General features: G+C 45.3%; 1 protein-coding gene across 3 annotated transcripts in view; it reads left to right on the plus strand.

Annotated features, from left to right (window-relative positions):
* Positions 1-2,924: 2,924 nt before the first annotated feature.
* The window catches only part of ZNF619 (zinc finger protein 619), a 12,693-nt gene continuing 3,493 nt past the window's right edge, over positions 2,925-12,124 (plus strand). Inside the window, exons 1-4 of one of the 3 annotated variants that reach the window (XM_028479755.2) lie at positions 2,925-3,109; positions 3,661-3,743; positions 7,585-7,711; positions 8,664-8,777. In XM_028479755.2, the coding sequence (XP_028335556.1) occupies positions 3,723-3,743; positions 7,585-7,711; positions 8,664-8,777 (262 nt within the window). In that variant the 5' untranslated portion in view covers positions 2,925-3,109; positions 3,661-3,722. The remainder of the gene's footprint in view (positions 3,110-3,660; positions 3,744-7,584; positions 7,712-8,663; positions 8,778-12,124) is intronic. The other 2 variants (XM_028479757.2, XM_028479756.2) reach the window with 2 other exon arrangements.

Here is a 12,124-nt window from a genome sequence, read left to right on the forward strand (position 1 = left end):
TTTAATGTATGGATTAAAGTCTGTTACTGGGGCCGGGATTAGGAGGCAGATTGATGGTAGAGTTGTTAATGTTGTCATTGGAGAATCAGTTCCTTAGTCCCACTCTGCCCAGACTCAAAGTCATCACACAAAGTCATAAGTAATGTTCTCATGGGAAATCATGATAATTAGACCACTGGGTTAATTTTTTTTTCCTTGTACAAATATATTTCCCATAAATAAGTAAAATCCCAGCTGCTTTTGATGCTCGAGTTTAGTAAATTTTCTTACAAAAATAAACTAGGAAAACAAATACATTATACATTGGTTCCTTAAAGTTTCTGGTTCCCAATCATTTCTAATCAAAAGCTGGCTTCTGAGCCTCACTGGGACAAGGACAGCTCATTTTTGCTTGGTGGTATTAATAGGCAGGTGATACAGTGTAATAGTTTCTGTGATAGAGGAAATACAGGCAATTTTGGGTTATATGTCCTTGTCTGAGGGGGTTGTCTAAAGTGGAATCTTAAGCTTCCACCCAAAAGAAAGATGGTGTAAGGGGAAGGGTGGTATGAACCTCAGGAATATAGAGGACTGGCCAGAGACCACTGGACCCGGAAGCCAGTTGTTGAGTCTGTGTTGGGCAGTGGGGTGTAGGAAGCTGTAGGGTGTTTTTATTTTTTAATTTATTTTATTATTATTTTTTTTTGTGGGACGTGGGCCTCTCACTCACTGTTGTGGCCTCTCCCGTTGCGGAGCACAGGCTCCAGATGTGCAGGCTCAGCAGCCATGGCTCACGGGCCTAGCCGCTCTGCAGCATGTGGGATCTTCCCCGACCTGTGTCCCCTGCATCAGCAGGCGGACTCTCAACCACTGTGCCACCAGGGAAGCCCGAATAGGGTGTTTTTAAATGGAGTGAAACCTGAGATTCAGATCGTGTGCTGTTGAACTGAATGAAACGAGGGAACAAGTGTGGGAAGGTCAGATGGTGTCAAGCTTGGCAGTATTCCTTACCTTGACAAGAGTCCAAAACAAAGTGGCAGTGGTGATGCCATTTGGTAGTCTTGGTATTAATGTAAATAAGTGATGTCTTCTACTAGTATCTTGGTTTACCACTGGTGCTTCTGTCCCACATTTTCTTCTTGGATTAAGTTTTTTTTTTTTTTTTTTAAGTTTCATGAACTGCATTCTCTAGTATTCCAGGTCACGTTCATGAGTAATAAACTTTTGAATGCTTACTTGTCAAAGTATTTTTATTGTGTGCTTATGAGTTTTTACAGCACATCTGATAGCGAATGTTTGTTTTTTTTTGTTTTTTTTCCCCCACACCATTCCTATAACTCTCCACACTTCAGTTAAATTCTGACCCTTAACTACCCAGGTGAGCCTCAGGTTAAGGGGTCTGCCCCGACTTCAGACGTCAATTGCAAGTCCCAGGCCTCCTGTACTTCTCACTGTGCAGCTGAAAATTGGAGTTCCCTTGACTCCTTCCTTAGGTTTAACAGTTTATTAGAGCTAAGGCTCATTGCAGAACTGGGAAATACTTTGTTACCAGTTTGTCACAAAAGATAAAACTAGGGAACAGCCAAGTGGAAGTGCATGGGTCAAGGTGTGGGGGGAAGGGGCATACAGCTTCCGTGCCCTCACTAGCTTACCACCCTGTCAGCACCTTCATGTATTCATCCTAGAAGCTCTCTGAGCCCCCCATTCCTTGAGAGGTTTTATGGATGTTCATTAGGTACGCACGTTTGTTAAATCATTGGCCATTGGTGATTAGCGGGATCTCCAACCCCTCTCTGCTCCAGGCGGTGGGGGTTAGCATTCAAGCCACGTGGTCCCAATCCCCTGGTGGATTCCTCTGGTGACCAGGCCCCCGCAACTGTCACCCCCGAAGTTAGGAGCCCCCAGCTGTTGACTTATCAGAAAACACAAAGGCAGTCTCACTACTCCGGAGACTCCAAGGATTTTAGAAACTAATTGTGTCAGAAAGAAGTGAAGACCAAACGTGTATTTTTTTTTTAATTTGTTTAATTTTTTTTTTTTTTTTTTGGTACGCGGGCCTCTCACCGTTGTGGTCTCTCCCGCTGTGGGGCACAGTCTCCGGACGCGCATGCTCAGCGTCCATGGCTCACGGGCCCAGCCGCTCGGCGGCATGTGGGATCCTCCCAGACCGGGGCACGAACCCGCGTCCCCTGCATTGGCAGGCGGACTCTCAACCACTGCGCCACCAGGGAAGCCCTGTTTAATTTTTAAATTTTTTGGCCGCGTGGCATGCGATATCTTAGTTCCCCAAACAAGGATGAACCTGCGCCCCCTGCAGTGGAAGCGGGGAGTCTTAACCACTGGACCACCAGGGAATTCCCCAAATATGTATTTCTTAAATCACAGTATTACAGCCTATATCTGTGTGATAGTTTAAAACCAGAAGTTGATAAGTGCTTTGCATGAATTGACTGAGTCAGTTAATCCATTGAATTTATGAGTTTGAAACTATTACCATTCTCAACGGAAAAACTGAGGAAAAGGTTAGCAATTCGCACAAGGCCATACAGTGAATAAATGGTGGAGACAGGATTTGAACCAGGATAGTCAGACCCCTGACTTCATGATTTTAGGTCACAGTCCAGGCCATCAGCCACTAAGCGGGAGAATGGGGCTTTACATTCATTAGGTTAAGTTGCTGCTAGCAAACCTTAGCGCCAGAACTCGAAGCATCACAAGAAGTATAACGTGGTAACTCTCCTTGAGGAAGTGATCGTCAACTTGGGGTGAGCAGCCATAGGGAAGAGCCGGTGCGGGAGCAGTAGTCTGGGGTCTGGCTTGGGGGAACCATGGAGAAGGGCCAGCCTCCCGGCTTCCTAGAGAGGCGCCCAGGGCGCCGGCCGGGAGCGCTTCCGCCTTGTCTCTGTTCGGCTGGGCTGTCGGCACTCAGGGAGGGGCTGGGGATTCCGCGACCCTGTTCCCCAGTGGCCCAGCCCTCCGCATCCGGAGCTCGGGCGTCAGGGCCTGGCACTCGCTGTGGAGGGGCCCTCGGAGCGCCACGAGCCTGGTCCCAGCCTTCTGCCGGAGAGGCGCGATAGACCTTCCTGCCTTGAAGAGCCGGCCGGATCTCCTCTGATTCGCGGTACTCAAGGTGGGGTCAGGTGACGTTTGGGGTCGCCTGCTTCCCAGGGTGGAGTGTTCAGATGTGGATGTGGTCTCCGGTCCGCATCGCCCACAGGGACGTTGAGCGTCTTACCTTTTCCTCCCGGGGTCAGAACACCCCTTGCATTTTTTTCTGCAGCCGGTGCAGAGGTCCACGGACCCTTTTTACCCTACTTTCTCTCCAGAAGCTTGTTTAGAGTCTGCCATTCATGATCAGTAGAAGCATTCAGTGCAGACTACTTAGTAATGCATTCACAGTGGGTCAGGGATTTTCTTAAAAGCCATGAATACACTGCAGTCCTTGACTCTTGCTTCAGAGATTCTTTCTAGGAATTTACATCCTCACCAGGCAAATTTGTAGAGTGTACAAAGGAGCAGTTGCGGCACACAATGAATCCCTAGCGAGGGTGCAGTGAGGCCATCCACAGTGTCCTAAGAGTATGTTTCCAAGGATAGTGGCGAGGAGACTGAGGGAGGAAGAGGTGGCAAGTGTGGGAAACAAGACAGGGTCAGTCTCATTGTGTTTCTTTCTCCTCTTAGCTCTGCAGGTTCTTGCTTTTCCAAACAGAGAGGGCACCGCGCGAAGCCAGGGGTCATCAGCCATGCTCCAGACATGGTCCCAGGTGAGCTGAGCTTTCTTCCAGCTTTGCGTATTCAAAACAGATATGAAAGCGCTTTACAGGACCCGTAGCCTGCCTTGGACAGTCCTGTGCTTAGCTTTGCATCCATCAAAGAGTATGGCAAAGGAGCGTGTTAGGGGAGTTGATGAGGGAAAGTACGATAAACTTCGGAGGATCAGGTTGGGAAAGAGGGGAGCACCAGCCAAGAAATTCTCCTAGAAACTTGAGAATCTACGTCAATGCAAACTGCAAGTACGGTACACAGATGAGCAGCTTTGGTCTCACTAGGGGGCTCATTAGAAAGGCAGAATCTCAGATCTCCTGAATCAGAAGCTACATTTGTACAACATCTGGGGAATTAATGGGCAAGTTAAAATTTGGGGAGTGCTAGTCTGCGTGACAATGCACAGAGGAAGGCTGCCTCCTAAGATTAAACAGGCACGCCCACAGGAGGAGTTTACTCTGCAGACCACAGAGTCAGGGTACAATGAAGCCCAAACAGGGAGCATTGGAGGGTGTGGATTGATGAAGGAGGTGAATTCTTGGAGGAATGCTGAGTTTGGAGCTGAAGCCAGTGCCTCTAGCCCATTTCAAAGACTGCAGCTTAACCTGTGTAAGAGGCTGTATCCATTGTTGGCACAAATTCATGCAGCATTGGAGGAAGTTTTCCTTCCAGAGTTTTCTTAGTGGTACAGGACAATTTCAGTAAATTTTTCTCCAGAGTCCTACATCATGTAATGAGAAAGCTGGGTATATCATGTAACGGATGTATCACATAATGAGAAAGGTCCATCCCAGAAACTTAAGAGCAATGTGTACTTGGTTCATTTTTCTGGACACTGGACCATCCACTTCTGTTTCAGCACTTAAGCCAACATTAGTTCTGTGTCAGGAAATGTTTAAACTTCTTTGGGGACAGTCTGTTCTCTCCAAGTGCTTTGCCTGGACTATAGTAGTCATGGGGGATTATGTTCCACTAAGAGAACCCCAAGCGACAGTGACTTAAACAAGATAGAAGCTTCTCTCTCACAGCAAAGAAGTCTGGGAGAGGCAGCCTAGGGCTAGTGTGGCAGCTCCACTGTCATCACACATCCAGGTCCTTTCTTTTTTTAATAAATTACTTTCATTTTTAAAATTAATTGTTTATTTTTGGTTGTGTTGGGTCTTCATTGCTGCGTGCGGGCTTTCTCTAGTTGCAGCGAGCTGGGACTACTCTTCATGGTGGTGCGCGGGCTTCTCATTGAGGTGGCTTCTCTTGTTGCGGAGCATGGGCTCTAGGCAAGCGGGCTTCAGTAGGTGTGGCACGTAGTCTCAATAGTTGTGGCTCGCAGGCTCTAGAGCGCAGGCTCAGTAGTTGTGGTGCATGGGCTTAGTTGCTCTGCTGCAGGTGGGATCTTCCCAGACCAGGGCTCAAACCCGTGTCCCCTGCATTGGCAAGTGGATTCTTAACCACTGCGCCACCAGGGAAGTCCTCCACGTTCTTTCTGTCTTTCTGCTACACTGTCCTAGCACTGGCTCTCATGCCAAAGGTTACTTCATGATCCAAGGTGGCTGCTTGATTTCCAGCTGTCATGTGCATTCCAGCTAGAAGAGATGCTAAAAACTCAAACCTCTCAGCTGAGTTGCTCTCTTTTAGGACCTCTCAGAAGTGAGACAGATAGATAGATATACAGATAGATATAACTGTCAGCCTTTGTTCCAGTCTCTATGAGAAACATTTGTTATTTGGAATCTTTTAGGAAGTTCCCCTAATCTCATCTGTGGTTGTAATAAGTGCTGAGATTTATATAACATCATGTGCCAGGTGATGTTTGCTTTACACATATTAATTCATTCCGTCCTTACAAGAGCCCCATAATCTAGGTACTGCTGTTATCCCAGTTTTCCAAATGAAGAAACTGAGGCACAGAAAGTTAAGTGTCTCATCCAAGTTCATACAGCTAATGGCTATAGGGATGGGATTTGAACCTAGGGAGTCTGGCTCTAGAGCAGGATTTGTCAACCTCAGCACTGTTGACATTTTGGGCCAGGTAACCCTTTGCTGTGGGGGACCCTCCTGTGTCCCCCACAGTAACATCCGTCCCTGGCCTTTACCCACTAGGTGCCAGTAGCATCACCACCACCCGACAGTTGTGACAACTAAAACCATCTCCAGGCATTGCCACATATTACCTGTTGAGCACAATATCTCCCCCCGCCCCACCCCCCGTTGAGAACCACAGCTCTAAAGTCTGTGCTGTTAGCCATTATGCTGTGCTGCTCTGTTATCTGCTTCCCACATAGAGGAATCTACAACGCTGTTGATTTAGTAACGGAGAAGGAGGAAGTACTAGCAAAGGACCAAAGCAGAGTGATGAGAGATGGAGCCGGATGTTGAGAAGCTGAATGTTGCAGAGAACAAAGAACAAAGGACGCATCGATAATTAGAGAGGAGAGGAAGGTGGAAGCCATAATGTGAAGGAAGAAGGTCAGGACCATGGTCTCAGCTGTTGACTCTCAAGGAAGTAAAGACAGAATATTACATTCAGGATCAGCAAAGTGTCTGTTCTCTCCACTGTTCAGTAAGGGAGCCACTAGCTACAGGTGCCTATTAAAATTAAAATTAGAAATCCAGTTCATCAGTTACACTAGCCATGTTTAGATTTCCTGGTCAAGGTGTTATCTAATTTCTTCACTGTATAGTTATTATTTTCCCCTTGCAACTGATAAATCTGTTGGGAAACATTTAAGAGCATGCACATATCCTGCTCCTCATCAAAATTTCCACCTAGATTTAGCATCCAGCGATGGTTCTTGTCTGAACCAATCTTTACAATGATGGCTACAACCCTCCGATACTTCTTCGGTTATTTCTTCCACCCATAAGGGACTAAGCACAAAGAGATGGTTGTTGACATGACAGACTGGGATAGGGGACAGTGTGATTCAGGGAGAGATATTATAGTAGGACTAATTTATGTAAGTGGTCAGTTCATTTTGAAATTTTTGCTTCCTTATTCAACCTTGTAATAAATACTCAGATAAAGAGGACTTACTTTTGTCTATTTGAAAGTGCTTACTATCACTGACCCCCATCATCTAGAAATGGGAATAATAATTCTTACTTCACAGATGTGTTCTAAGGATTGAGCTAATTGATGTGAAAGAAACTGACACGGGACAAGGCACAACGGCCTAAACAAGCTATGACTTTGCTTCTCCCTTGGGAGGGTGGAAACGGCCCCAGTGGGAGGCAGGAAGAGACACACCTGGTGAAGAGGACAGTGTTGGCAGGTCAGACAGAGCTTAGGTGATCAGGGACAGGTCCATGTTGAAGAATGGAGACTGCCTTTCTGTCCCTGGAGTCAGATGTGTTAGGAAAGGAGGAGGTGACATTGCCTTCATAGGACAAACAGCTTCCTGATAAGGCAAGATGTTGGGAAGAGGAAGAATCGCCCCTCTGTCTATACTAAAAGATATGGAGGGGGCCGTCCAGAGAGGAGCTGAGCGGGAGGCCCTGATGGGGGCTTCAGGATGGGTGGAGCCTGGGCAAAAGATACCTGCTGTGGTCATTTTAGAAAACATGCCAGAAAGATGGACCCAGCCCATGGAACCAGACCCAGGGTTGCTGTGATCACCAGGCAGACAGCAGTAGGTGCTGCACTGTGTGCTTGGGATGACAGTAGTGGGGCCCCAGAGGCAAGCACATTGAAAATGGGGATGCTGGCTGAGGGCTATGCCTGACGGGTGCTGTGTGGCTCTTCTTTCCAGTACACACCCTCCCTGGGGCTCAGAGCCATGGACTCCAGGAGATTCCTCCCTTCCCTGCCCCATCCAGGGCTTGAGCAGGAACCTGTTGTTTCAGGAATCAGTGAGCTTTGAGGACGTGGCCGTGTACTTCACCCAGAACCAATGGGCCAGCCTGGACTCTGCGCAGAGGACCCTGTATAGGAAGGTGATGCTGGAGAATTATGCAAATGTAACTTCCTTGGGTGAGTCCTCCTTCCTTCCTAAAACTCAGCTTTTGCCATTGTGGGCTCCTGGTTTCCTCCTTAATGGATCTGGGATCTCTAAATACTACCAGGATTGATGCTCCATGAGCTGAGCTCCCCAATCCCCAGTTGTAGGAGTAGCTGCTGGAGAAAGATCTGGGTTTACTTTGTTTTGTTTTTTTTTTTAATTATTATTTCTTTGTCTGTGCCAGGTCTTAGTTGTGGCCTGCGATATCTTCAGTTGTGGCATGCAGGATCTTTAGTTGCAGCATGCGTGATCTTTAGTTGCATGTGAAATCTTTAGTTGTAGCATGTGAACTCTTAGTTGCAGCATGTGGGATATAGTTCCCTGAGCAGGGACTGAACCCGGGCCCCCTGCATTGGGAGCGTGGAGTCTTAGCTACTGAACGACCAGGGAAGTTGCCACTTTGGTTTTAAACGAGACTTCTCGGGAATTCCCTGGTGGTCCAGTGGTTAGGACTCTGCGCTTTTACTGCCGAGGGCACGGGTTCAGCCTCTGATCGGGGAACTAAGATTCCCACAAGCTGCAAGGTGTGGCCAAAAAAAGACTTCCCCTCATTCGCTGTGGGAACTCTCCTGGGAGGGGCTTTGTTCTGGGCACAGAGCACTGAGAAGGTTCTATGTTTGCTCCTTCACTCTTTCAATTCCCTGGAGGAGACTCTGGCCCCATCTCCTCTGTGTGAGAGTCTCCTGGGGCCCCCCATACACACTTCCAATGATAGTGGGAACTTTCTTTGTTCTCAGAGCCAGAATAAACTTCCTCCTGAGCAAAACAATTTGAGCTCTCCTTACACCCCAGAGTCTCTCCACACTGGCCTCACTTCATCTCCTAGGACATCACTTCTTTTTCCACCTGGCAAAGCAGAGGGTGGGCTGAGAGGGGTCAGAGAAGACTCTCCTCAGCTTCCTGTTCCTTTTCTTTCTCCTTCAGCAGCATTTCCGTTCCCCAAACCAGATCTGATACTCCAGCTGGAGCAAGGGGAAGCACCAGGGGGCCTGGATCCCTGGACACCCATCAGGAGAGAGGTGAGAGGTGTCTGCACAGGTAAGCAGGAGAACCTACCATGTTCCTCTTCATCTTTGCCTCCTTCGGTCTTTTAATGATTTAACATGAAAAAGGTTCCCTTGCTGGAGCTTCAGACCCAAACTGGAAAAGACGAGTCCAAACATTTCATTTTCTGTCATTTTTCTTTGTAAAACTAAAGGATTTCAAACCTTTTGTAGTGAAAATAGGTTTCTGTTGGTCAACTTAAGAATATAAACAGAATATAGTAAGAACTTGTTTCTGTAAGAATATTTTATATGGGTGTGTGTGAAACTGTACAGGAGAACAGAATGTTTATGAATTCCTGAACACTAAGTTATAAATTAGCTTTTGGAAGAAAGCCTGTTTATTTTGGGGAGTGTTTTTTCTACTTCTGTAAAAAATGCTATTGGCATCTTGATAGGGATTGCATTGAGTCTATAGATGACTTTTGGTAGTATTGACATTTTAACAATATTAGTTCTTCCAGTTCATGAACACGGGATATCTTTCCATTTATTTGTGTCTTCTTTGATTATTTTTTTCCCTCAATATCTTGTAGTTTTCCGAGTAGATGTCTTTCACCCCCTTGGTTAAATTTGTTCCTAAGTATTTTATTGTTTTTGGTGCTGTTGTAAATGGGATCAATTTCTTTATTTCTCAGAAAACTCATTGTTAGTGTATAGAAATTATTCAGATTTTTGTATGTTAATTTTATATCCTGCAACTTTACTGAATTCATTGATTAGATCTAACAGTTTTTTGTTGAGTCTTTAGAATTTTCTATATATAAAATCATGTTATCTGCAAATAGAGACAATTTTATTTCTTCCTTTCCATTTCTGGTACCTTTTATTTCTTTTTCTTGCCTGTTTTCTCTAGCTAGGATTTCCAGTATCGTATTGAATAGGAGTTGTGAGAGTGGGCACCTTGTCTTGTTCCTGATCTTAGAGGAAAAGCTTTCAACGTTTCACCCTTGAATATGATGTTAGCTGTGGGCATGTCATTTATGGCATTTATTATGTTGAGATATGTTCCTTCTATGCCTAATTTGTTAAGAGTTTTTATCGTGTATGGATGTTGAATTTTGCGAAATGCTTTTTCTATATCTATTGAGATGATCATACGATTCTCTTCATTCATTCTATTAATGTGAAGTATTGGTTGGTTTGCAAAAAGCATGATTGGGAATGAGTGGTTTCCTTTTTTGAAAGATATTGAATTGAAGTAAATGTAAAGAACCATCCAGATATTTGGTGTATAGCCTTTCTCATTCAATTGGCCCTGTTCTTATACTCTCTCAATCGCTAATGCTATTCAGAACCTCTGTAAACCAAATGCCCCTTTATTATTCACCCACACTCTGTTTTCATCGGTACCTTTAGGTTGACTCCAGCACTTCAGGTCACCTTGATGAAACCCTTTCCCAGGGACCCACCTGCAATTGTCAGTGTCTCCCTTTGCCACAGCTACACATTGTTTAGTTAGCCTTCCAACAGCTTTAAACCAGCATTGTCCAGTAAAGCTTTCTACAGTGATGGAAGTGTTACGTATCTGCACTCTCCAATACGGTAGCCATTAGCCACATGAGCACCTGAAATATGGCTAATGCAGCTGAGGAACTGAATTTTTAATTTTGTTCCATTTTAATTAATTTAAATTTAGATAGCCACATGTGGCTAGTGACCACCTAATCAGACAGTGCAGCCTAAAACCATTAAAAAACAACCTCCAACTGCCTCTTTCAGTTTCTAGATCACTGGGTTTCAAACCCTAGTGTGCATCAGAATCAGTTGCAGGGCTTGTTAAAACACAGACTGCTGGACACCACCTCCAGAGAGTCTAATTTGGCAGATTGGGGTAGGGCCTGAGAATCTGAATTTCTAACAAGCTCCTAGATAATGATGGTCCTGGAACCACACGTTGAGGACCACTGTTCTTGAGAATCTTGAACTGTGTTTTAAAAATTCTGGGTTGCAATTCCTCAATGAGTTGTGCTCAGCATTTAAAAATTAGACTAGACTGTGCTAGGCTTAAATAAAATAGACCAAAGTTGTATAAAATCTGTCATATGTTCATCATTCTTATTAAGGGTATCATTCTGCAAAACTTTTGTTTCTGTTTCAGTTTTGTACGAGTGTATATGTTTTTGTGTGGAAGCATGTGTGTACTGAGTGAGTCATGGTCAAAATAACTCAAGAAACACTAAGCTAGAAGTTTCACTTGTCATATCTTTGGTGCTTGAAAAGGCAAAAATGGCTTCCCTGTTGTCGTGCCACCAGTGAGAGTGTGGGTCCCCCTTGCCCGCCAGTTGCCATCTCCAGTCCTAGAAGGGTCTTGACTAGCCATGTCTTTTGTCCTTTCGTGGGTAACTCTCTCCCAGGGGACAGCACATAGGTTTTGAAATTGCGGTCCTTTTATGAACCCCTCACAACTGGCAGTGTTACAAACCGTTTTTTCCCCAGTCAGACTTGCTCTAGAGCACATCTCTTTAAAGATTACAGAATACTCTAAAGCATTTGGACAGTTTCTTGCCTTTACAGGGCCTTGAGATCCACTTCTGTGGACAGCATCTCCCAGCCCTCTGGACGCTGTGTGGCATGAGAGCTACTTACCCAGCTCTTTGCTGTAGGTCAGAGATCTCTTTCCTCTACCTCAGTTCCCTCTGCTTTCCCTTTTTTTTTTGGCTGCTCTGTGCCGCTTTTGCAGGATCTTAGTTCCCCAACCAGGGATTGAACCCAGGCCCACAGCAGTGAAAGCGCTGAGTCCTAACTACTGAACCACCAGGGAATTCCCTCCCTCTACTTTTCTTAATTCCTTCCATTCCAGCAGTTTCTCCACCCCATTCCCATTTTTCTTCTTCCATTCATCTCCATTAACAGTTTCTGCTGTCTGCACTGGTTTTGTTGTCTTAATGGCATTGCTTTCCTTCTCCACCTCCACTATTTTTAACTGTTCCTTCAGGGCACCATCAGGAGGCTGTGTCTCCCTCCAAAAAGTACATATGTCCCGGGCAAGCTAGTACTGCTTAATCCCTTTCTCCTTCTAGCATAAATAGGTGACTGTTATGTTTTCTTTTTTCTTTTCCTTTTTTTTTCTTTGATACCTTTATCTTTATGTAATGCCCTTCTTTGTTTTTTTGTTACAGTCTTTGTTTTAAACTCTATTCTGTCTGGTATGAGTATTGCTACTCTAGCTGGTATGAATATTGCTACTCCAGCTTTCTTTTTGTTTCCTTTTGCATGGAATATCTTTTTCCATCCCTTCACTTTCTCTCTCTCTGTGTGTGTGTGTGTGTGTGTGTGTGTGTGTGTGTGAGAGAGAGAGAGAGAGAGATCCCTTTTTTCCATGATACACTACAGTGGGAG

The sequence above is a fragment of the Physeter macrocephalus genome, chromosome 18, assembly GCF_002837175.3.
Source record: "Physeter macrocephalus isolate SW-GA chromosome 18, ASM283717v5, whole genome shotgun sequence".
Lineage (NCBI taxonomy): Eukaryota > Metazoa > Chordata > Mammalia > Artiodactyla > Physeteridae > Physeter > Physeter macrocephalus.